We start from the raw sequence: 25,145 nt of genomic DNA on the forward strand, positions 1-25,145 counted from the left end.
GCCCTGGAGAAAATGTATCATTAACAGCTTCTGTCACTTGTCTGTAGCAGCACATCCAAATGGCAGAGGCTGCTCCCTTTCTCATCCTTATGCCCTAGCCAGGATGTGTCTATTCTTAAGTTCTGCATATGAAGTAACTGTTTAAAGATGTTCTGTGACTCTTAATCTCCGTAAGACCTTGATATCTTACTGCTTATGCAGAAGTCATTAAAACTATTTCAATGCAGTTCTTAATCTCTTGAAGTTGAGGAGCGCTGGTAGTCAATCCCATTGCATGGCAGAAACAGGTACTGGGTTAACTGCACTGAAAACTGGAACCAAGGATTCCAGTTTGGGCTGTTAGAGCTTTTGACCACATGCCCATGCTACAGTATGTATTAGCAGTCCCTCTACAGGGTGTTATCAGGCAAACTCATCCTGAGGGCTTTCCACTTGGAACTACCATTACAAGGCTACAGGTATTTACTCCTTTAGAGAGCTAATAGCCTGTTGTAAACCTGCAGTCTGAACATGATAGTTCTTCCCTGTCTTAATCATTCTATACTTCTCAAACTGAGAACTGAAACACTTTGCAGGTTTCTTTTCCCAGCTTCAGATGGAGAATTTTACGGCTCCTGTCTGGCCTGGCTAAGGTATTGCAGCAGGCTGTGCACTAATTCCCTGAGTATGGTCTCAGCTTTTGTAGTCATGATATTGACCCCAGCATAAACCAGGTGTCTTTTCTTTACAGGACTATTAGCACCAAAGTATTGGTGCAGCACCCTGAGCTGGTGGAAGTCTTGACCCAAGGTGTTCAGACCTATCCTTATTCTGTAGGAAGGGCTATGTGTGTCTGCTTACAAATAGAGCATGAGGCTTGTGGTTAAAGCTTTTAGCCCAGAACTTCTGGCTTTCACTGCTACAAATGCCACAGCCTGCTGGAAATGGCAACTGAAGTGGCAAGCTGAGTTGTGAAGAGGTGCTTTTCACAAATATAGCAGAGAAAAGGTGGGTTTTTTTTTTTAAGCTAAAAAAGAAGGGTTTCTTCAGCTGAAGAGGTACTTCAGGCAACTAAACACCACTTACCACAGGGAGAGTGACATTAAAGGCTTGCAGCTAGAGCACCTATTGGTGTGGAGAGAGCCCCATTCTAAACAAGCTCTTTTCAGGTGATGTCAAAGACACCAAGTGCAGTCTCCCAGCCAGCAGGTAGTCTAGCTGCATGTCTTTAATGCAGCTCTCCCTGTGGTAAATGGTGTTTAAGTGCCCGAAGAACCTCTTCAGCTGAAGAAATCCTTGCTTTTTAGCTTAGCTTTTAGACCATTGGTTTGACTTTATAGTGCCCTGAAGGATTCACTTTTCCTCACAGTTATTCTCTGGTAATGGCCCTACCATACTCATTGTCTTGGTGCTTTGGAACTTGTTGGATCTAGAAACCATACTTGCAAAATAGCAGTTAATAGCAAATAAGGATTATTCTACTTTGTGTTCAGCTTGGACATCTCATCAGCTTTACTCTGTCTGAAAATTAAGAATAAAAACTATTACTAGCAAAACTATTGCAAACTGTTACTATTTTCCTTTCCTCACAAATACTAAAACTGAAATCTCTCATGTCAAACCAAGTGCACATTTCTTATGCTAGAAAAAATCAGTCTATTGCTGTTTCTGCTGTAAGCAGCTGCAGAACTATTTTCCCAGACTCCTTAATACCAAGTAACTGTAAAGGATGCTGCTCTTGGTGTGCAGGCAGCTTTTTGCTGAGAAGGCTGTCCTCTTCAGTAGCAGTGCTGTCCTATTCATCAGCTGCTGTGAGGTCTACTTGTGAAATTAAAGTCTGTTTTGGTCTTTCAGAGCACAGCTTTTGGACAGGGTGCTTGATGGAAGGTAAGTCTTTAGGTACTGGAAGTTCAGTGCAGCCTTGATAGTTGTCTCTGATGCACACTGTACCCCAGGTGTAGGTATGGGAACTGGATTTTTAGAGCAATCTCTAGCTGTGTGTCTGTCTCTTGGAGTAAGAACTGCCAGGTTATCTTCACTGTTTAGGGATGAATGGTCACCATAGTGTCAGCAGGATCACTGCAGTACCTGAGTGAACTGCACATACGGAGGCAAAGCCCTGTAGTTCTGATTGCAACAAATACTGGCTGACTGCAGGGAACCCCTGTTTCTGGGCTTGTGTGAAAGATTTGCCCAAGTGGGGAGAGGCTGCCATTGTGGGCTGGAGTTAAAATGAGTGCTGGCAGTGTCTAAGAGAGACCTTTTCTAAAACACAGGCCACGTACAAGATGGCTAGATGATGTCTTGAACCCTGGTGCAGTGAAGCCCATGTCCACAAACGTGCGGTGCTACTTTTTTTGTGGTACATTGATGTTCCCCAGGGAGGCAAATGCAGAGGATGGACTTCACTTTACATAATTCAGTGCTGGTATTAAAATGTTAAGCCTGTATGTTTCACACTGTCAGAAGGGCTTGTCAGATGATGTGACCCCTAGTTGTGGGCTTGGACATTACTTCTAATGTGTGTTTAAAGCAAGCACCACATGAATATCTAACTGTCTCTTTAAAACTGTGCAGTAAATTAAGGTCCTCCTTTGAGCTCTAGTTGTAGTCAGAAGCCATGTGGTGTGCTAATGGCAAAGGACTGTAATTTGAGAAAGGAGGCTGGTGGCAGCTTCTGATGCCCCTTCAGAGATACAAGCCAAGGTGAAATATTTCAATTAAATACAAAATGGAGAAGGACCTGCCTCACTTAAAGCAAGCTAAATCTTACTTGTACAGGGACCAGTGGTTTAGTTCTGTCCCCAGGTAACCAAAATGTGGTGTGTGAGTTTGTTCTGGTATAGGATTTTTCCAATATTTAATATTTTTAAAAAATATTTTCTCTCTGAGACCCAACTAGTGCATGGCCTATGGTAAGTCTGGGAATACTTGGTGCAGAGCTTTTTGGAGGAGCTGCTGAAGCATTAATGTTGAGAAGAGATTGCCTGGAAGTACCAAAGGAAACACTTGCCTTTCACTTGTCCCAAATGTGAAGGGGAGGCAATATTTTTGTCATCACTTACAGGTCAGCCATTAATGGATACTTGAAGCTGTATTCAGGAGCATATTATTAATGGTCCACAGTGGATGGACTTGAGAACTTAAAAGGAAATAAGACCCCCGTTCTTTGTCAGCTGATACTTGTTAATCACTCCTGATACAAATCTAGCTTACTCCAGGCTCCTAAAGGCTGAGCGCGATTGCTGGAGGCAGGTTTTTTTTCTGAGAAGAAATTCCAGTTGACTTAGGTTGACAAGGCAATACAAAGCAGAAATACCTGTTATATTTCTCAGACTTTTGTTGCATTGGTAACCTTGGTCACTTAAGGGCTATTCCACATAGTTGCTTAGATTCCAGAACAAATGGGAATGTTGAGGTTTATCAAGCAAACACAACTGATAGAACATGGTTGCTTTCCTCCTATTGGGGACAAAAGGGGGAGTTAAGCTGTTGAGATGAATTTTTCAGTTTTGCCCCCTTTTTTCCCCCCAAATCAATAACAACTTTGTGAATGGGGTGCCATTCCCGTTTATAATAGACTGAGGTTTGTAAGAATATAGATTTTAACATCTCCTGTCTCTAGAGTAACTGCACTGATGATCTTCCCTTGGCTTAAGAGGGAAAATTAGGAGGGAAGTGTTAAGTAGATATAGAATTTGTACATCTGTATTAGGAAACAGTTTTTGGCTAGGCTGGCTCTTAGGGCTCTGAGAACTACTTTTTATTTTTAGGCAGCAGTGCACATGACTAGTTGTGCTTTGTTAGCCTTGACTGAAACTGTTAAAATGACCAGTTAACCTCCTTTTGCCCTAATGGGGTTACTCCTTGGTGACAGAAGGGAAGATTTGAAACATGAATTGGCCAGGTTGGGTGCAGGAGAAGTTAAGATTACACTGCTGAGGTGCCTGAGCAGTGAGTGTTGGTGACTTCCCTCTCAACTTTTTTAATTATAACTTTACAGTTATTAAAAAAAAAATTAGTTGTTTCCTTGTGAAGACTGAAGAAGTAAATTGCCCACTTTTGCAGACACAGAACTGCTTATTTTTTAGTAGTATATTCTTAAAAAGATTAATTTGTGTGGTTGCATATAAATTGTAAGGATGCAGTATAACCTTCGTGGAGATCTTGTCTTGCAGATGTAGTATAATATTAGGGTAGCATCTTCTGTTCTCTATTCCTAGAATATTCAATAAAATGTTTAGTGCTTGTGAAACTCAGTTAGCTCAAGGCTTTTCATATAAATTGCGCTTTCATAATTTTATTTTTTTTAATTAAACCATCAACCAACCCCCCCAAACTGATCTAAAAGCAAAGCTTACTGCTCTTCTAACACAATAATGTAAGGGCTTGCTGTAAAGGACTTTGAGGAGTCTTTGCAAATGCAAAGGGAGATCTAATACTTTTTGTGGTGGCCTTCTTTGTCTCTTAGCCCATACTGTTGTCTTGCTGGTGGCTTGAGGACACCAGAAGATTTGCACTTGTGCTCGACAGCTTTGATGCTTTAGTTTATGTTAATAGTATGCTTGTAGTGTTAATAACAGGTTGATTGATGAATCAAATTTACTTAGGGTTACATTCATGGTTCCATATCAGCTTCTATCTTGCACACCTCCAGCTTGTCCAGACACTGAATTTTATCTGACCCTGACAGGTGCTGGAGAGCAAGTGATTTTTGTATTTAAAAGTTACTCCCCAAATACTGTAGAATGGCACAAAGTGAGTCTGAAAGTCTGATTTCAGACTGAATTAGCACTTAAGCTGTATCACTTTGCAGTTTCTTGCAGGCTGGGGAGGGCAGCAACAAGAGGATCCTGCTGACAGCTCTCTTTTTTCTTGCCCATAGAACGTGTTGAAGAAGAGAGACCAAGTTCAAGCGGAGTATGAAGCAAAACTGGAAGCAGTAGCCTTGAAAAAAGAAGACCGTCCAAAGGTGAGAACTTTTACCTGCTCTACAAAAACAGCTTGCACTTAGTGTTACTTCCTGAGAAGAATGGAGAAACAGATCTTGCTTAACTGGGTCTGGTGGCTTCTTTGCAGTATAAGCAATTTCTGGCAGAAGTTTGTTGGCAAGTTTGTATGAAATAAAGACCTAGGTGTGTACATAATATGTGTAGCAGGTCTTGTAGCAGTGACCTCCCACTGTTCAATGCAGGATGACTCTGACCTGTGTAACCTTGTGTAACAACAGCCAGTGGTCAGTAGGGAGTGTTTGGTGATAGGGACTGGAGTAGTGGAAATAGTCCCCTGGTGATTTGGTAGTACGTCAGCTAGCTGAGTTAAGGTCCTATCCCGGGCACTGCTGAACGGTATTGTAGGACATGTGTTTTGACTGCAGACGACTCCCGGGTTTTGCCCTGTCTGACACAACAGATGTCACCGAGTGGCAGGTCTTGGCTGGGCTTCATGCAGAACAAAGCTGCTGCTGGCTGCGTGTGCTGCCACCTGCTTTCTGCATGGAGCAATGTGCAACTTCTCTGCAACTTCAACCAACAGTGACAACAGGCTTTGTTCTTTTCCTCTGCTTGCAGTGTTTTGGTTCCCCTTCATCTTTGTGTTAATAACTAATGGATGACTTCCCAGTACTAGGACTGCTGTACAATCTTAACAGGAGGTTCACATAATGTTTTTAATCTAAGAAGCTGAAAAGGCTTGGAGAATAGAAATAGAAACCAGTATTTTTCCAGTGTTGTGTCTGTCATAGGCTCTACAGCTAGTGCTGTCTTTAGGCATTTTGTGGTGCTCTTGTATTTTGGTCTTTTGCCTGCCCCACTGCTGGCTGGTGTGTAGTATGAACTCTTAATTCCTCAGTGTAGCTTTGTATAAGCGGGTATTCTACCAACTTCTATGTAGGACAGAGGAAACAAAGTGTAGCATATTCAGCAAGCCAGTTGAGTTTTTAGGCATTTGACCTCCATCAAGGTCTTGATGCAGTGGCACTGCTGAACTTGGCTAGTCTCTCACCTACTAAAGGGCTTTTGCCACTCAGTGGGATTGTGTAAAGCACAGCACTTAAATAGCTGTCTAAGAATGTTTTGAATACTTATGTCTCCTCTTCAGGGTATAAGCATATCTTTTGGGAACGCTTGTACCTGTTCTCTAATGTAAGTACTTTGTGTTATTTTACAAGATGAAGTTGAACAAACTAATAGAGCTTCTTGTATGTTCATAAAATATTAGCTCGTGTTTTTCAGACCCTTTCCTCGAGGAAGGAATGTCCCTGTCTGTGAGAGCTGGTAGCTCAGAGCTGTGGCTAGCAGCACATCTTAGGCTCAGCAAGGTCTCTCGGCTGTGACTTGCTGGAAACTAAAAGCATAATCCAGCTCATGATACTCTGTTTGCAGTGAAAGGCATTTGTGTTCCTTTTGGCATATTTAGCTGATTTGGCAAGAAACGAGGTTTAAAAAAAGAATTAAGGGGGAAAGGCCTACTTTTGGACCACAAAATGAGGGCCTATTATTACTTTCTAATCTCTGCCACTGGAGGGCATTCTGGGACTGGCCATTCACATAATCAGACCCGCTTCTCAAAGCTCCGTTGATGACATTAGATCCTTCTCACATTGAGAGGATCCGCTTAGAACTCAGTGGCCTGTAAATGCAGGAGGCTTGTAGGGCTACTGCGAATGTCTGTCAGCAAATACTTCTCAAAATGATGAAGTTTACATCAAAAGAGCAGTGTGTGTGGTGTGTTTTAACACTCGCGTAACAGTGCAGGGTTTGCAGCCTTCCTGTTTCTAACAACTACAGTGGTGAAGTACTTCTTACCCATTTCTGACCTGTGTTGGAGCTGGTTTTGCAGTGATGCAACCGATATAGTGAAATGCAGGCATTGTTTCCTTGTGGTGAGATTAAATCCACTTTTGGTGGCCTAATTTATTCTGTCTGCCTGAAGGCTTTGCAGCGTGATGATCTGTGGGAGCAGTAAATACGAAGGTGCATTATGTAAAGTTGTTGGTGATCATATGTATTTACAGAATAAAAAAAAGAAAGGCTTGTAACACTATACGTTTCCAGAGAACTAGGAAGGTAGAAATATCATATACAGAGATTAGTTGCCTAATAAATGCTGGATTCATTGTGCTTCAGGACCATTTGTTCCCTGGTAATGATGTCATAGAGAAGGTTTAAGAGACTGGGTATGCTAAAAAAAAGGACATGCAGTGATGCCATCTGCACTTGACCATGTTACGTTCTAGATGTGAGTTGTACTTAGGCTCTGGTCTCTTCAAGAACTATGTGAAGAGGAATAGATGTAGGTGCAGAACTTCATATCTTACAATGAGGTGACCAGACTCCTGAGTATGCAATTTTATGCGCAGTTCTTGCCTGCATGTACATCTCTTCTCAGTTTAAACTGACTTACTAAAATAGTGATGGGCTGTTGCAGAATGTATTGGAGCTTGAGCTAGTTGTCTTGGGGGTTGGGTTTTTTAGCTGCTCAAGGAGCTGAGCACAGCCATCAGTAAGAAAGCATCAACTTCCCCCAAAGTCTGGTCTGCTTTCTTCTCAGTTCCTAGCTGCCACCTAGTATCTAGTATCTACACCAGTAAAAGCAGATAAAAGTATCACCATTGGTGTTTCAACCTATGTCCAAATTTCTTATTAGAACCTCTCTTTCATTATCTTTGCACTAGTTATGAAGTGCTTTAAGGCTGTTAATTAGAATAAAATTTTGTTTCAGCTACTGAGTTGAGTTGCAACTTTTGGGAAGCTGCAGTTTTGGAAGGAAGGTTATTTATACTCCTGAAGAGGACTGGTGCATGTGCAGACACTGTTTCATAATGTCTGTGGAGACTTAGCTGGAATTATTGCTGCAGTTTCTTAATTGGAGGATATATGACCCATCTGCTGACTACTGGATTGTCCTTGTACCTCAAAACTCATACAGCCCTTTCAGCCTGACATGCAGGAGAACTGGCTGTAAGAAATAAGAGATTATTTTTTTTTTTCTTTTTTTTTTTTTTTCCGTAGCTTCATTGTGGCTTTAGATCTTAGCAGGAGAAGCAGGAAGCTGGTGAATGCTTACAAATAAACTTAACTGGATTGGGTAATCTTATGTGGTTTTGCTTCCAGACTTCATGACTCTCTCTGTCTTGATAGCCTAGTCTTTCCTGTTAAGATAGCAGAGTGTTTATAAATACGATGCAAGACATACTTGCCTTGATGGGAGCATCTTCTAAACCTTCCAGCCACTGGCATGATAGTTCTTGTCTGAAACCTAGCAGAGAAGAACTTCATATCTGAAGTTGTGGCAGAGTGGGTTTTGTAGCCAGAAGTGTAGTGCTCTGAGAGGGTGGGGTAAGTGTGAGGCTACTGACCCCCCAGGCTCCTGTAGTGTAAATCCAGTTGTGTGAATAAAGGGGTACTCAAATCCCCTGAGTATGAAGGAGGTGCTTCCAGCTTTATTGGAGAACAGATGCGGGACTTTCTTGGAGTATTAGTCAATGGAGTGCTTCAGTGATCAGCCCTAATCCACATCCTGAGGAAGAACCAGAGTTGATACGTGCCTGCGTAAGTCATGTGCCTTGCCAAACTGCAAGGTAGTAACACACCTCAGACTTCCTATAGTGTCACCCATGAAAGGCTTCTTACATGGTCTGCTTATCCTCTTCCTTCCTTCACACCCCTCAAAGAAAAAAGGAATTTTCTGCAAGTATCAAGTATGAGAGGAGCCACTACAAACTTCTGCAAACGTTCTTCATTTTGTCTTGGTGCAAGTCACAGCTTCCAGAGCAGAGGTTCACTTCTTGCATTGGTGCCAAAGCTCAGGACGTTCCTCTTCTGAGGTTATGGGCTTAGTCTGCATGTCCTTATAGACTTCCTGTTTGAGTTGACCATGCAGCACAAGGAGAAGGGAGAGAAAGGTGTTTATGGCTTTCCTGCTTGCAGAAACATTTGTTAATTTTTCCTGTAGTTGTGCATGATTTTAAACACAAGGAAAGAACGGCAACTTACTTGGCCCAAAGTGCATCAACCTTGGGCTGGTGACTACTGTCATAATCCATTTAAATGCCTACCTGAATTTGCAACAGGCTGTCCTTCAAGATTTCTCCTGTTGTTTTTCAGTGATTACATGTCCACTGTTGAGCCCAAGGGCCAGTGGGCCAATCCACAGGAATGATCATCGGTGCTTTGCACTTGGTTTTTTTCTTACGGCCTGTAAGGTTAAAAGTGGAAGTTAGAAACTAAATGCTTAGGAATTTTATTCTGCAGCCATAACTGGTCACTGCTGTTACGGCAGAGAGATACAGTGAGGTCTGTTTCCCAGCTCTTTGGACAAATCTAAATGTTACAGTAACAGAGCAGTCAGGGTTGGAAGGGACTTCTGAAGATCATGTAGTCCAGTCTGCCTCGATATCCGGCATGGTCATGGACAAGCACAGCTGCCCATCACCTGATATAGCAGAATTTGAATGAAACAATCCTGCCTCCTCACTAATACAGAACTGGGGCTTTTCTCCTGTAACGGAGTTTATTCAGGGTAACTAGTGGCCTGCTAACTTACTCTTTCCTCTGTAGGTTTGCACAGTATTTTGTGAGATAATGCAGTAGCTGAGTACTTTCAAGACAGCTTCCATCTTAATTTCTTTTCCTGCAGGTACCCACAGATGTTGAGAAGTGTCAAGACCGAGTCGAGTGTTTCAATGCTGACCTGAAAGCAGATATGGAGAGATGGCAGAACAACAAAAGACAAGACTTCAGGCAGCTACTCATGGGGATGGCAGATAAAAACATTCAGTACTACGAGAAGGTATGTGGCACTGCTGGAGAATAAGCAGGAATAAGAGTAGTTGATTTTCCTCTGAGGTGGTGATAATTCTTCAGGAAATCTTCAGGCTGTCGTGCAATAAAAGAATCTTGGACACCTAAGTCAGTTCTCTAATGCTGTGAAAGCTGCTCTTTTTCAGCAACTTAGAGTAATCTTTTGAGTTGCTGGTCATGCTTAAGTGATCTGCAGGGGACCAGCAGTATTTTGCAAGGCAGCCTTGCAACAGCATTTCTTCCTGGATGCTTGTCTGTCTTGCATTTTTGAATTGAACAAATTACTGAGCAGCAATAGTGATGATGAAAAAACCCAAAATTGCATGTTCTTGTAATACTACCAGGCTAGAAAATCTCTTGATTCTGCCTTTTAATAAACAGCTATGTGGGTTAATGTAAATCCATTAATCCATATATATATATTACACCTGATATGCATAAATTATTATAAACTCTTTCCCTTTGTGCATAATTCTGATCCTTGTATGCTAGTCCTAGAAATACCTAGTCAGGTGCCTCTGCCTTTTTTTGTTTGGAGCATGTGTACCTGAGATTCAGCATCAGATTGGGTGTTTTAAGTGAAAGGTCCTTGACATTTAACTGCATATGCGGCCAGTCTAGTTTTCCTTCCTGCTAGAACAGACTTGCCCCATGCAGTGGTTAATATTTTAAACACTTGACATGCTACGTCTTCTTGCCTGTTGCTTTTTCTACATATACTTTACAAACTTCTTTGTGTGCTAGGTTACCTCTCCATTTAATATTAACATGCACTTCTTTTGCCTTTCCAATGTCTGTCTGGTCAGCAATGCAAAACTAGTCACACAGAATTTCGTTCACCCTGATCTTGTCTCTCTTCTGAGACTGCTGTGGAGAAGGGTATTAAAGATTCCACTGAACATCCAGCAGTGCCCCTGCCACGGACAGTTAAATCTGTACATCTTAGTTTTGCTCTTAATTGCAGCAAGGAAGCTCTTCTGTAGGAGAGCGTCTAATCACTTTGGGATACACCACTAGAAGTGTATACACAACTTGGCAAGTACAGTTGGCAAGGTTAAAAGGAAAATACTGAACAACAATGACTTGTGGATGTAAGAGCTGGTGATGAGTTTCTCCATTCCCAGTGCTTCAGAATATGTATTCCATGGTCTGTGTTTGTCTAGTTTGGCTACTGGGCAGTACACGGTTGAAAGGCAATAATGATCCAGAGCACAAAGATTGCAGTAAGTCAACGTGACTGGGGAAATTACTGCAAAGACTGGAGGGACTGTCTAATAGCCCAGAAGCTAGAGTCCAATTCTGTTTTTCTATACCAGGCACTACCATTTTTTCATGAGGTAGTCAAGTCCCAGAGGTGTAGCAGAGTACAAGTGTTTCTGAACTTCCCTCCCAAAATGCATGGGTTTTTCAAATAAGTTTGCTGTAGGTAGTCTGTAATAGCTGCTGCCATTGTGCCCAAAACAGCCTTCTCCCACAGACACACCACAAAGATGTGAATTTCTACTAGACGCAGCTTGTCTGCCTCACTGAAAGCTGTGATATTCTTCAGTTTAGAATCAGTAAATCTAGCTTCATATTTGGAAATCCTGTTGATTTTGAATGGCTTTAGCCAGCTGGTGACTTCGGAAAGCTTGTTTTCTTTGTTTGGAAATTGCAGCTATTCTTTCTGAATACTTTCTTGCTATTTGAGATTCTAGTTCCCTCCTCCCTCCCCCCGCCCTTCTGTAATGATCTATAAGACCTGACTAGCCTTCCTTGAACTTGCATTCTGTTGGCCTGGAAAGGTTGGTCAAAAGTTACAAGAATTGATGTACAATCTATTTTTTAAATCTTTATTTCTTTTTTCAGTGCCTTACGGCGTGGGAGTCAATTATACCACTATTGCAAGACAAGCCAGAGACCAAATAAGAAGTACTGTCATGGACAGTCTAGCACCTGTGTGCTCAGTACCACTAGACATACTGGAACTGTATGAAGGACTCCTTTTGTCAAGTTAACTGAAATGCCAGCTGCACTTAGGCTGGAACAGACTCTGAAAACCATTTTAATTTTTTTCCTCTCTTTCTGTGTTTAAACTAGGGTATGTTTCATCTTTTTCAGTTATCTTGACTGGTTCCTTTATCCTATGGAGTAATTGGGGGTTTATAGTGAAAATGCATGGGGATCTTGATAAAACTTACCTCTCTAGTCTGGAAGGAGCTGATGACTGGAACACTAAAAAGATGAAAACAAAACTCTACTGCAAGGTGCCAAATGACATCTTTATTACCATTCTGTTTGCTAAAAAAAGAAAAAGAAAAAAAAAGAAAAAATATAACCAGTCAGTTCTATTATACAGTACTCCCTAACCAATTCTTATCCTTTTTCTTTTTTTTTTTTGGATGGACAGGGAAAGTCTTGAATATTTTCTGGTTTGCTACCACCCATATGTTTCCTCTGGATAAAATGGTTTATGGAGACTTCTCTGTGTGGGAGTTGGGCTGGTCCTAGACAGAACATACCAACACCACCTGCAGATAGCCTGTGATGCAAGCATGAACTGTGGTTTTTGTGAGTGTGGCATGCTGTTGGTTCATACTGAGTGTCTTGTTTACCTTGGTGATTATGAAGTAATGTCAGTTGGCTGAAGTGTACTTGTGACTTGGGGATCAAAATCAGCTTAGCTGTGGGAATGAGTTGAACAGCGGCCTTTCAAGGCTTGTGGAAACAGTAGAAGCAAGTATGAGTCTTGAGTTCATTTTTTCTAAAGCTAGCTCTGGAAGTTGCATGGTAGAATTTTCTTGGTCCACGCTTTAAATGTTGGGTTTTTTTCTGAACTAGAGCCACTTTGGGCTTGGTCACTTAAGGTGCCTGCTGTAGTAAAGGTAGAACTCTGCTTTCTCTCCCTGTGTTGTTTTTGCAACAGCTGAAAGCCAAAATAGTGTCAAATGCTTCCTTTACATCAGGCATCATTCTGTGTGAAACTTGCCTTAAACAGCTCAGTGTTAGGTACACGATGTTCATACTTGTCTCTACTGAGGCATCAGAAGTGTTTTAATACTACTTTTGGTACAGATTTTTGGTAGTTTTGATTGGCCTCTAGAGATGTAGCTACTCCTGCAAGGCAGGTTTTTTTTCCCTTTCTCTTGCAGTCAAACGTCAAGTAAATGCCTGCTTGGTTTTAATGGCCTTAGGAATGCTTCTGTGATTCCCAGAGTCCCAGAGTCTTGGTTTAACAGCATGTAATTAAATCCCTTTTAACCATCCTAAGTGAGGGGGTTTGGGGCTAGTAGAAATAGTTGGATTTCGGGGAATCAGTAAGGCTGATCACTTATTGCTCAACCTGAATGATTACTTGGTCTCCAGCAATATTCTTGCAAAGAAGAATCTGAGCAGTAATTGAGAGGGTGCAACTTCTGTGTTCTCCAGCAACAACCTACCAGGTACCAGCCTGGTTTGGACTCTGTCCATTCAAAACCACCAAGCATACCCAAAGCTGCCCGACTCATCTTGGTGGCTTTATAGCAGCTGTCAAGATGAGTTATTGCTGCAATGTGGTAGCTGTCAGGCTAATGAGGTTATATTCTCTGGGTGCAGCATTCAAGTTTAAGACATTTTAAGAGGTCTTCCTTTTTGACTCGGCCTCCATTGACAACTCTCTGGTACTAAACAAACATTGCCTCTTGTTTTTTAAACTCATAGTTTGTCAATATACACTTACTTGGTGTAAATGAGGACTCACCTTTAAGTTGCTATTAGGTCCAGAATGACAAACTAGCCTTGTTGTACAAGGGAAGTGCTTAAGGGGATCACCTGAAGCCGTAACCCAGTGTTTTCCTCAGTCTTTACCTTGTAAAATAAGCACTTGCAGGCCATTTAGCAGTCTGACTTTCAAGGTTACAGTCTTTCCTATTTCCCACAAACAGAGATCAACATGCTTTTGTGAGCTGGTTCACATGTGGTAAATGACTGCAACATCACTGGGTGTGAAGCAGAACGTAATTGGAACTAATACAGTCTTCCCTTCACCTTATTAAAAAAGCAGTTAGAGATGGAAAGGATGGTAGGCTTTTTCCTACAGGTGATTAGGTTTCATCTGATGCCTTACAACATTGACATCCTGTTCCCTCTTAGTTTTATATCAAACTGAAGTGGGTGTTGGTTCTGGGGAATTTAACAACTGACATCACAGTCTTTCATGCAAACCATAATGGATGCTGGGGAGTACCAAGTGATGTTCAAATCAACATGTCTTGATTCTCTGCAGCGTAAGAAGGGTGTGTGGTGGTAGGTCTCAGCTCCTATGGGCTACGGAGGAGTCTCTTTATAAAAAGAGCTATTGTAAATCACTAGGTGACTATGGAAGAAGCTGTGAGCTGTGGGGAGAATCCTGATGGTGAGGTTTGGAGCAGCAGTGCTCAACAGGGAAACTACTAAATACCAAGACACTCCTATAAGGTGTAAAGAGCACACTTACTTAACAGTTGCTAGTGAGAGGTTGAGATCTGAGCTGTTAAGTCAAACTGACAAGTTATCCCATGATCCTTAACAAGACAGGAGTTTCTCCTTTGGATGTCCCAAACCTTATGTGTGGCAAGTAAAAGGTGTTGGTAAAAGGAAGCAGGAGTAGTATAGAAGCTTAATCTTTGAGTAATTTCTTGAGTGGCCAGTCACTGAAGGTCACCCTCTGCACATGCACTAAAATGATGTCAAAACTACTTTCACCCATTCTATAAGCCTGTGTAATGTGGGTCCTTCAACAGTTCTTAAATTAGCCTACTTTTCCTTGTAAACCATAGCCAGACCAAGTTCCCTCTCAGAGGATGCATAATTCACTGCTGTCCTGGTTACTTCTGTGTAATTTCTGGGATGTTTGTTTATTCTCTTAACTGGCACCAGCACAATAAAGCAAGCACTGAGATCTTGTTTTCATGCTCGGTCATGAACCGTGCATTGTTCCTATGTATCCTTACCAGGTTCTGACTCTTGCAATAAACACAGATGTTGAAACATCATGGCTTTTTCAGGTATCCATTGAAAAATGAAAAGGTAATAGGTGTAGTGCTAAAGACAAACTCTTCTGATGTGAGTTGTATCAAAGAATAAACTACAGATCCTTCACTGAAGTCTACTTGGGTTTTTGTCACACTGACACTTGTGCTAAGGATAGACTAGTGGGATAAGGGGTAGCAAGAAACATCTGCAAAATGTGAGTGGCAGAGACAGTCCTGCAGAGGGGTGGTGAGGTGGCCTTGCCGCAGTGTCTCTGCAGAGCCTGTTCCTCATTGCTTCAGGTGCCCGTCCTGCAGATGCCAAGGTACAAAAGAATTCCCTCCCTCCACCAGGACTGTTCAGTGTGTTAACAGAAGCCATGCTTTTGTTAAAACTTCCACAACTTCACTAAGTATGATTAATGTTGCAGACTGTTTAAAATCCTGGTGCTGATAACCACTGAACAAAATTGCATAGACTAAACTAGCTTGTTAGATGTTCAGCCTTTTTAAATTCTGAAGGTAGAACAGTTGTTTCCTTGGTATATTAACTTATACTACAACAACCAATAACTAGGGAAACTGGTATCTTTTCTAAGGTAGGGAACTTGCTACTACTTGTCAGATTTGTCTTGTTTTTGTAAAGTAGAAGTGGAAATCACAGGAATAAACTTGCCTTTGGGCAATGTGAATGTTGCATTTTAAATTTTTTGGGGGTGCTGTTTAACCAATTCTATGGAATAAATGGCAATGCTTAATTCTGTGCTTAGCACTTTGAAGTCTTGTAGTGATGTCTGACTTGTACAAGTACTCAGTAATGAACTGGGCTAGCTTTAAGGTTCCATAGCTAAGGCACAGAACTTGTGCAGAAAATAATGCACTTTCTAAAAAGGCATGTTGATCACCGTTATGTAAGAGGCATACTAAAATGTTAAAGGATATTTGCTGTCCTAGACTACTTTGAAGGCCTCTGTTCTCTCTATGCTTTGAAGCTAAACCAGTTATTAACTGCTGCTGGGATATTTATCCATACCTTCTGATCAGGCAGTGGGGGTGTGGCCAGTGTCATGTTCCCACTGCACAGGGAGACAGGTTGCAGAGGGACAGTCTTACAATAGGAAACAGCCAAAGGGCTTTTGTCTTTAGCATATGAAAATAAAGCAGCACCATCCTTGTTCTCTTTTCCTTTGTGCCTACATCCCTCTGACCCTCCTTAAGGTCAGAACAGGTGGGCCATGCAGGTGAAGCAGACTGGCTGTGAGCAGAGGTGAATCTCATCTCCTTCCTTGTTGAAGGAGTCAGTACTGGGGACCAAAACGGTGCTGGCTCATTGTGCAGGCTCTTCTGGTTTCAACCTCTGTAAAACCACTCACTGGAACTAGAGTGACCATTAAAAAACATACTATTAAAAAACAAAATAAAAGCTGTGAAAAGACTTGTGTCTGTGTGAATTAGCTAGTGAACGATGGAAAAATGAGAAGGAGGCTTTTGTTTTCTGCACTTGACCGAATCTGGCAACTGTGCTCTTGTTCAGACTCACAGGCTATGAAATGTTGTCTTGCCTTCTGGTGCTGGCATGTTTCTATACCCTTTCATATATCTCTGTATAAATATACTTTGTACATTGTTTACTATGGAAATAGTATTGATAGAGAAAAACACTTTGAGGTAAAACTGTTTGTAATTCTCTATTAGTGTGTACATTTTTTTTTTAAATGCACCATTTGTTTACCTCAATTAATTTAATGGAATGGACCAATAAATGCATTAAAAGATGACTCCTTTACCTAAAATATAAGGTTTCATTTTTTGCAGCCTTTGCCATCAAAATGATGTGTATGATTACTTTGCTGGGCAGCTCATTGTTTTACTGCAGAAATATGCTTTCCTTAAAATTTTGTTCCACTGTTCATTTAACTAAAACTCATCTGTCTGTTGCTGAAGTTAATCTGGTATTACTCAAAAATGAAATCTGGAGCTGAGGAAAGATTGCATGTGTGTTTGGGGAGTAGCAGGGGTGGCAGCAACTTCCTCTGAATAAGGGGTTGCATAGTGAGTAATTAACTTCTGCTTACTGCATCCGTGGCTGGAACTGATGCTTCCTGATTTGCCTCCAGGTGATTTCAGTTACTGAAGGGCTTTTAACTTGTCTGTACTTAGTCCAGAGCTTGGAAGCCACTTAATGATTGTTCATTCAATTACCATGTAGATAGACAAATAATTTAAGTGCTGACCCCTCTGGGGCATGACAGTCTTTTGAATCATGTTTGAGTTTAGTTGTTGTCTCATGCCAGTTGCTGTATTGTATCAGGTTCATTTTTTTTTTTTGCTAGGGGTTTCGCCCAGCATAAAGCCGGGCTAACAAGGTAACTATTACCTGGCATCAGTGTCGCTACGCCAGTAGAAGTAGTGTGCTGCACTTACCTGTTCTTAGCATGTTGCAAGAGTAGTACATCCTGGTGGCATGAGTTTAAGTGCTGGTATCTGCTCTTGAGTCACAGGTGTCCTCCTATGAGTTCTGTTAAAGCACTGTCTAGGGACAGTGTGACAAAACTCCCTGAAGACAGGGGCATGAGCATCTGTTCAGGAGTGTTTTATTGTAGGGATTACTGAAAGTGTCCTAATTTATTATTTTTTCAGTGGTATTTCTGTATTTGGTAGTCTTACACATAGCATTGATCAGCTGGGCTGCCACATCTTCCATGGCACTTGTTGGATAGCAGGTATGTCCTGCTGAGGAACATCTACCTGCTGGATGCAGCTTGCAGGCCCCTGCTTCATCAGGCAAAGTCACAGAATCGCCCTGAGGTTTTTTAATGAACACACAAGAAGGAACTAAGGAAAAACTGATCCTCTGCTTTCCCCTTCCACACTGAGTGATGCTGTTTTCATTTCTACCTTGTTCGTGTCACTGCACTATTGCTAATTGGCTTAGAAGGAAAGCAAAGTACTCGGAAGACTGCTGGTGTGCAATAGCCAGTACTCTGCAAGGTGATGTTATGCAGAAGTAGCATGGCAAACTTTGTCCTGGGTAAGCTCAGTGGCTGAGAGGCTATGGTACACAGTGAAGTGGAAACATAAAGAAGTGGAAACATAAATGTAATGCTTCCTGTAACAATAACTCGGGTCTGATGCGTGGCAAACCTTCCACTTCCGTAGCTCAGAAAGAAGAGCTGATCAAGAAAAAAGATGCTGTAGCTGGTACAGCCTTCCTCACTCAGTCAGAATCTGAAGGGAGCCAGTGATCGAATGTTGTTTGATGGCTACAATGCTGTAAAGAGCAAGAAAAAGGTAGGTTACAAGAGAACTAGAAAGCTACTCTCTCAAACTACAGTTTGCTTTTTCCCCACCAGTTCTTTATCTTAAGCTTTGCTGGGGTGCCTGAAGCTTGCTTGAGTGATTATGTGTATGGAATGAGTCACTCACGTGTCTGGAAAACAGGAGTAGGAAAGCAGAGCCAGGGGAATTATGAGTATGGGGCAGCCTTTCCTGTACTCATCCTGTTGACACCAGGTGTCAAATGTGTTCACAAACCCAAAAAGCCATTGTACTCTGGATGAGGCAGAGCTGATAGTGTAGAAGCTTTCTTTAGTAGTGCTTTTTCTTCCTATATAAGTGGTAACACTCAGGTTTGTCTACAGAGTGCCTTTAGATTTTGTTGGGTTCTTTTTGGTTGTTTTTTTATTAGTAGTAATTTTGGGGGTTTTTGTTTTGTGTTTTTGTTTTGGTTTTTTGTGGTTTCTTTTTTAATTTCAATTTACAGCAATTGGCAAGAATTTTTCCTGGGACCATATTGTTGCATGGATTAAATACTGGCAGTATCACAACCCACTGTAACTTTATACTGGAAGAGTTTTGCTATTCATAGTGCAAGAAGCTGGAGGGTCCTGAGGAAGGGACAACGGGCAAGGTAAGATCTGGGGGCAGACTCCTCAAGAATTCTGGAAGAGTAGATGGAGATGCTGTTAGAGCTTTCTCTATTCAAATTAAGCCACTTTTGTGCCTGAAACTTGTAATTGTACCTCTCAGTTGCTTTGTAGCTGTACAGCTGGGCAAATTGACTGGATCAGAAAAGTAACCATTTCCTTCATTATGTGGTAATGGTTTCTCCTTGAAAAGAGCACCTCTGAGACACTCAGATTATTCTTTTCTTTCATAATAAGTAAGTAACCTTTAATGGCTCTTTTAAAAATATTATACTTTGTGTTGGATTATTCCCTTATTCTACTTACAACTTATTTTTGCAATACCAAGCACTACATTTGCATAAAGGCTTCGTCCCCTGTGATTACCAGCTCTTAAACTCTGCCAAATATTCCTCCTACAGCAGTTACATTAAACAAAAAAGGATTAAAACCATGAGCTAGATCATGTGCAAGTTTTGTTCTTTGAACCTCCATATTTGACAACTCATTTCAGCAAGATCTTTGTTTCACTTTTTCCAGTTTTGTTTTTTAAAAATAATATATATATAGTTTTCCCATCTGTATTATACACTTTAGACTTAGAATCAAGAAGCATGGAGAAAACACAGCAAATAATTTTGGACAAAACCCTTCCTATTCTTTACCTTAAAGGGAGGAGGCTCAGGCAGCCAACTAGAAAAGACAAGATGAAACAGAAGCCGCTGTACCAGTTCAGGGTGTTTTGATAGATCTTGTTGTAGACTGTAGATGTCACTACTCCTGTGGTGACTAAAGACAACTGCAGCAGGACAAACACCTTACCTATGAAACAGGAACATGGTTTGTTACCAGGGAGAAGAAAACAGCTTTAGTACCTCCCTTCAAGGAGGTATGCCAAGATGGCATGAGTTTTTATCTGCTGCTGTTCTGGACTCAATTAAATGGATTTTCTCTCTCTTAGGTGTAAGACAAAAGATCCAACTGGAAAACTGCCTGTTTAAACAATCTAGATGTTGAGATAGCTGCTTGGAAAAGCAGCACTAAACTGGGCAATAGGGGCTTATTTCCATAGGAGGTAGAAAGGTAGCCCTGGGCTAACCTCTTCAGGACAAGAAATTTTGATCAAGGTCTGCCTCTGCTCTAGGCCAGAATAGTGGTCTGCTGGGTTAAAAATGCCTGAAATGGGGAGATATGTGTGATTTCTATGATGTTTAGAGTAGAGGAAAGGCAGAAAGTGAATCCCAGTTGTAACAACTTTTTTGCTGAAGTGCACCTTTCTGTTTCTGCTGTGGTAAACAGGGGAAGGGGAAATGTCTCAGCCCTTCTGGGTTGTGCAGACTGGGAGAAAGGTCACGGCTGTGCACCCAACCAACTGCCAGCCACACAGCCTCAGCAGCCACCACTGAAGAAGGCACAGAGGACACAGGGGCTGCTGTGCTGCACAGTCCTGCTGCAGAGCTGCCCTGCTGTGGTAATCAGCTGCAGCCTTGGTGGCTCTTGTGGAGGTTAAAAACAGCATGGTGATTAATAATAATTAATTTGGGGTGTGACCTGCATTTATTATGGCAGGTGGGTTAGGTTGTTATGGAGCATGTAGAGGAACACAAGCAGAAGGGATGGACTGGTGACAGAGCAGGGTTGTGTTCATGTGGCTCATGGGAAAATTATGCAAAGGATGGCTGTGGGAACATGCTTGGAGGAGGCACAAGCAGTCAGAGGCCTGAGGTGCTGTTGGAATTCATGGCCAGTCCTGTCCATTTTGTCTATATCTAGCTTATTGGAGTGAAAATAGTAACCTTCAGTGCAGTGTTATGAAACACATACGCTTTACTCTTTCCTAATACAACTTTCAACAGAAAAAGAATTTCTGCTCCTGTTTAGCAGAGAGCGCCAATTTTTATGCAAAGATTATCCCTTGTTAGTTAAATCATGGTCTGGCAGGAGCAAATGCTAAGTGACACTTGGAGGTGTATTTAGAGAGCATAACTTTGAAAAATAAAAAATAAATCCATCCTTCCCAAAACTCAGAGTAAAAGAAGCCAAAAATAAATGGTGTGAGTATCACTGTGCTTCATCCCAATGTCTTGTTCCTCTCGGTTTTCCCTGGAGCACTGTTTTTTTTAGCAGCACCTCCAATATTTTCTCTGCCTTGAAGTTGCACACTGATAGTCATCTCTTGAAGCATGTGCTGAAAATTTTATGGATAAAGGCTGACACAACTGAGGATGAGAAGTTTGGATGTGACAATCTTGTCCTGCAAGTTTCTCTGCTCCTCCCTTTCCCTCTGTGGTACCAGCTGTTCTGGTTTGATTGCGCAAAACACAGATTGTAGCAATAACTTACCTTTCTCTTTATGCCTTAGGCTGAATGGAGGGAATTGAGGGTTTTTTGATTGGTAAGGTGACCAAAGTTCTTACCATAGGATGATCCTTCGACATGCTTGGATAACATGGACCTGATGGTTGGTAAGGGGATGAGTGCAAAGAGCATTACTGCCCGTGCTGCAATGAAATGAATAATGAAGTTATTGTCACTACCTGCTCCTTTTCTCCAAACACAACCACTGCTTTTGAAGACTACATTCCTCTGGCTTGGGCAGGGCTTTCGCTTCACCTTTTCCTGTCCCTTGAGTAAAAATCTTGGGAGAGCAAGTCCTTACTTCATACAATGGTGGATGAACCACCTGTTGCTCCCACTAGCAGAGATACTTTGTCCAAACCGGAACAAAATTGCAATGTAAATGGATTATAGCACTGTTTTTTGAGACAGACCAATGAGTCTACTGTAACCAGCAGAAAGAGCACTCCATGCTATGCAGCCTTGACAGGAACAGTACCTTGATAATGCTATAGTTGTTGTGTATCTCAGTGCTTCTGGCTTGCAGTATTTTAGGCTTTCTGTAGCGTGAAAACTTTCAGGGAGCTGAAACTACTGAGGTGTTTCTGCACTGAAGGGAATAAGCATCTTGCACACTGTACAGCAGCATATGTTCATGCTGGACTTAAGCATTAAAAAAAAATAAAATAATTTGTTCCTCAATCTGATAGCCTAAACAAATTTAGAATTTTAGTGAATGTTTGACTTAGTAAACAAATGTAATATCCTACCATCCTTCCCTTTAGAAAAACCTTGTTTGATTTTTAGTTTCTCATTCCCTGTTGGCACAAACAGAAAAATCACTTCAGGCCATTTCTCTTAGATCTTTTTCTCACTTTCAGAAGAAAACCTCAAAGCAACACATGATACTGTGTTTCATAGAATCACAGGGGTTGAAAGGGACCTCTGAAGATGACCAAGTCTAACTCCCCTGCTGCAGCAGGAACACCTAGAGCAGATTGCACAGGAACACATCCAGACAGGTCTTGAAAGTCTCCAAAGAAGGAGACTCCACAACCTCTCTGTTTTTCTCATATGAATCATCCATCTCACTGCCACAAAGGATGCAGTTCTTGTGTTTTGTTTTCTGTGTTCCTGCAGAGGCCACCTCCCAAAAATAAACTTGCCTTTCCTTCGTTGTGGGGTGCTGCCCTATCTATTGTTACCTCTCTCTCGGTTGTTTATACATAGTGTAAGATTTGTACACTACATTCTGGCAATATTTTAGTTGCTATAGCAGCTCCAATGTTTCACTATGAAGTTTCCCACCGACCATAAGTGCTTTCATGTCATGAAAATAAATCATATCTTTAGATGTTTGCTTAATAAGAAACCTTTGCCAATTTGTTTCTGTGGTAGCCTTACCTCACCAGAAAAAAGTGCTTCCCATTAATGCAGCAAGTGTGGTTCTAATAGTACAGGTAGCCAGCAACAACCCCTGCTCCCCTGCAGTGTGAGCATTGTTCCCCTGCTGCAATCTGAGCCATGACCAAGTAACAAATGACAAAGTCAAGCGGCCTTAACCTAAATGTTGTCAGGAGTGTTTGCTTCCTCTGGATAATGTGGGGTCCTGAGTGTAAGGGGTATGAAGTAAGATGTGGAGAGGAGGGAATGATAACACAGTACTCTTGGGAATCAATTGTGTGATGGTCTGCTGAACTTCTGGCTCTGAAGCTCACCATGAAGCAGAGCAAGAGCCCTTCTCTCACCAGAACACACCCTCCCTCCAGCCCCTTTCTCAGAATGCAGTCACTGGCACAAGCAGCCGTTCCACTCACCGATGTAGAACAGGAATGTCCACCGCACAAAGGCCATGATGAGGATGCCAGCGCTGAAGGATGTCACTCCAATCATGATCATTGTAATGTCCCTCATGTATTTGGAGAACACAAATACCCCTAGGAAGCTGGTGATGAAGATCACGTACCCAGCAGCATTGCCATGGCCAATCTCCACAGCATTCCAACTTAAAGGCTCCCTGAGCAAGAAGAGTGGGAGCACGTTCATTGCACCAACCACAGCGAGGTCATAGAGGATTGCTGCCACAAACAGCATCATGATGATGAGTTTTGAGGGGGATGCTAGAATGGAACTGCTGCTCTCTGAGCACTGGGAACTCCCTGCTCCTGCTGCTTCTTTCTGGGCTGGTGGCTGGTTGCTCACTTCCTCTGCTCTCTCAGCTTTGGCTGGGCAGGAAGCTGCTGGCTTGGGGACTGTCAGTATAAAAATGCTGTAGAGAAGGCAGAAAGCATAGCCAGCGATGCTGCAGCTCACCAGCACAGTGCCCTCTCGATAGTGGTCACTGAAGCCAACAAAGAGGTACCCGGATGCCATGCTTCCCAGGAAGCCAGCAAGGCCATACACCAGCTCAATGATGACAAGCCGCAGAGATCTCCTGCTTTCAGAGGACCCCAGAGATCCCAGAGCCATGATGCCTGCCCAGAACGTGGTGAAACCACCCGTCAGCCCATTGAAGGCAGCAGCCCCATACATCACCTCTATTGGCCAGCCCAGCAGGATCAGGAGGAGCAGGAGAGTTTTGGAGCCCAAGTAGCCAAGAAGAGGGAGGCAGATGGGGATCTTCCGATGCACCCTGTCCCCCAGCTTGGACAAGCCATAGGCTGACACCAGTGGGCTCAGGCCCAGGACTAGCTTGTAGATAATATAAAAATCAGAGATAGCCTTCTGCTGAGCATCTTCCAGTGCATGGGAGGAAGCAGTGGCATTGGTCTGGTTGTAGTAGTTCTTCACCACCAGCAGCAGTGCTGTGTCATAGAAGGCACTGGCCACCTGAGAACCTGCAACCACTGGCTCAGTCCACGTCCTCATCGCCATCACCCCTACCATGATGCTTCTCTTCTTGGGGAGAGCTGCTGCCAGGGAGTTGTGCAGGAGGAAGGGGCTCTTCAGCAGCTCTGCTCTGCAGGTGTGCTTGGAGAGGAGCAGCAGAGGAGGAAAAAACAAAAGGTCTTCTGGGCTGCACGGAGCCAGAGTTGTGCAAGAGATGATCTGGCTAGGAGATATTTGTGCCTCACCTTGCTACGTACACACAGGCAGGCACATCCCTGTGCTGCTCTGATCTCCAGCTCATGCAGGAGAGGCTTTTGTACAGCTGGAGAACAGCACCCTGAGCTCCCCGCCTGCCGCAGCATCTCTTCCTGGTGTAGTTTCAGCAGAGGTCAGATGACCCAGGGGAATTTTTCTCTCCCAGTTTAGGAAGTGAAAACGCTGTGATCAACTAATTGCTGCAATTTGGGGTGGTGGTTAGTTTTGTTTTGTTTTTTTTGATTGTTGGGGTTTTTTTCCCTTTTGGCATCCTTCATGTGTCAGAGGATTTTCAGTGTCACTGCTGGGATAGGAGGTGGCTGTGTGCTTTTTTTATCAGGTAATTCCAGAATTCCCCTTACTGCCAGCTCTTTTCCCTTTTTTCTACACAAATATGTTGGCTCTTCTGCTCTTAACTGCTCCCCTCTGACCTGTTGCTCCATTGTGCCCCTTATGTCACTGTTGTTTCAATAATGCAATCAGGAAATTACTCCAACAAGATATTAAAAGGGAAAGAGCATATTTTTTGTAACCTGCCTCCCACAGATGTCTCTCTGCCTGCTGAGTGCTTTATCTTTAAAATGTGGGAATTTCCAAGAGGAGCAGGAAAGTTCCAATTTATCCAAAGGCATTAGCAATAGCTGCCCCTCAATAATCCGTCTTTGAGCTGGAGGCTGGGGTGTGCGAGCCCACCTTGGGGCAGGGTTTTCCAGTCCCCCTGCTCCTCAGGGTGCTGGCTGTCTCTCTGCAGGCACTGATGCCACATGCAGCTTTGCACCTTGAAGTCAACCTCCAATTTTGCTGCTGCCCCAGGGCCTCAAGCAAAGCAGCCCACTGCGAGTGGCTCGGGGTCCCTGTGGGGACAATGGTGTGTCTGGCCAGAGGCATGAGAAGCTCCTGGAGTGGGATGTGGCTCAACCCGGCTGCCCGCTCCAAGGAAGATGCCTGTGGCCCCAGCTTCAGGAAATACTTGGAGCATATTTGGCAGCCTCAAAAATGCTAACCTAAATGATAATGATCTCATTCTGTGCTGGTTTAATGAATCATAACAGGCAAAGTAATAATGT

The 25,145-nt window shown here is 42.6% G+C and overlaps 2 protein-coding genes across 2 annotated transcripts in view; one reads left to right on the top strand and one right to left on the bottom strand.

Annotated features, from left to right (window-relative positions):
• SNX30 (sorting nexin family member 30) overlaps window positions 1-16,530 on the top strand; it is a 48,873-nt gene extending 32,343 nt beyond the window's left edge. The window contains exons 7-9 of the mRNA XM_051643253.1: window positions 4,865-4,951; window positions 9,619-9,771; window positions 11,631-16,530. Coding sequence (XP_051499213.1) covers window positions 4,865-4,951; window positions 9,619-9,771; window positions 11,631-11,690 — 300 coding nt within the window. The 3' untranslated portion in view covers window positions 11,691-16,530. The remainder of the gene's footprint in view (window positions 1-4,864; window positions 4,952-9,618; window positions 9,772-11,630) is intronic.
• Window positions 16,531-17,330: 800 nt separating this feature from the next.
• On the bottom strand, window positions 17,331-24,116 carry SLC46A2 (solute carrier family 46 member 2). The gene is made up of 4 exons (XM_051642733.1): window positions 22,812-24,116; window positions 21,075-21,158; window positions 19,323-19,479; window positions 17,331-18,023 (listed from the first exon to the last, which is right to left on the bottom strand). The coding sequence occupies exons 1-4, from the start codon at window positions 23,878-23,880 to the stop codon at window positions 17,966-17,968; spliced, it is 1,368 nt and encodes a 455-aa protein (XP_051498693.1). The 5' UTR covers window positions 23,881-24,116; the 3' UTR covers window positions 17,331-17,965.
• Window positions 24,117-25,145: the final 1,029 nt, after the last annotated feature.

This window comes from Apus apus, chromosome Z, assembly GCF_020740795.1.
Source record: "Apus apus isolate bApuApu2 chromosome Z, bApuApu2.pri.cur, whole genome shotgun sequence".
Lineage (NCBI taxonomy): Eukaryota > Metazoa > Chordata > Aves > Apodiformes > Apodidae > Apus > Apus apus.

What these genes read in the sequence shown, in the direction of transcription:
- SLC46A2 (XM_051642733.1), bottom strand. Translation starts at nt 23,880, where the DNA reads ATGGTAGGGGTGATGGCGATGAGGACGTGGACTGAGCCAGTGGTTGCA. An exon ending in GACATTCCTGTTCTACATCG is followed by an intron (nt 21,159 to 22,811) that starts GTGAGTGGAACG and finishes ATTTCATTGCAG; the next exon opens with CACGGGCAGTAATGCTCTTT. An exon ending in CTGAGCCTCCTCCCTTTAAG is followed by an intron (nt 18,024 to 19,322) that starts GTAAAGAATAGG and finishes TGCTCTTTACAG; the next exon opens with CATTGTAGCCATCAAACAAC.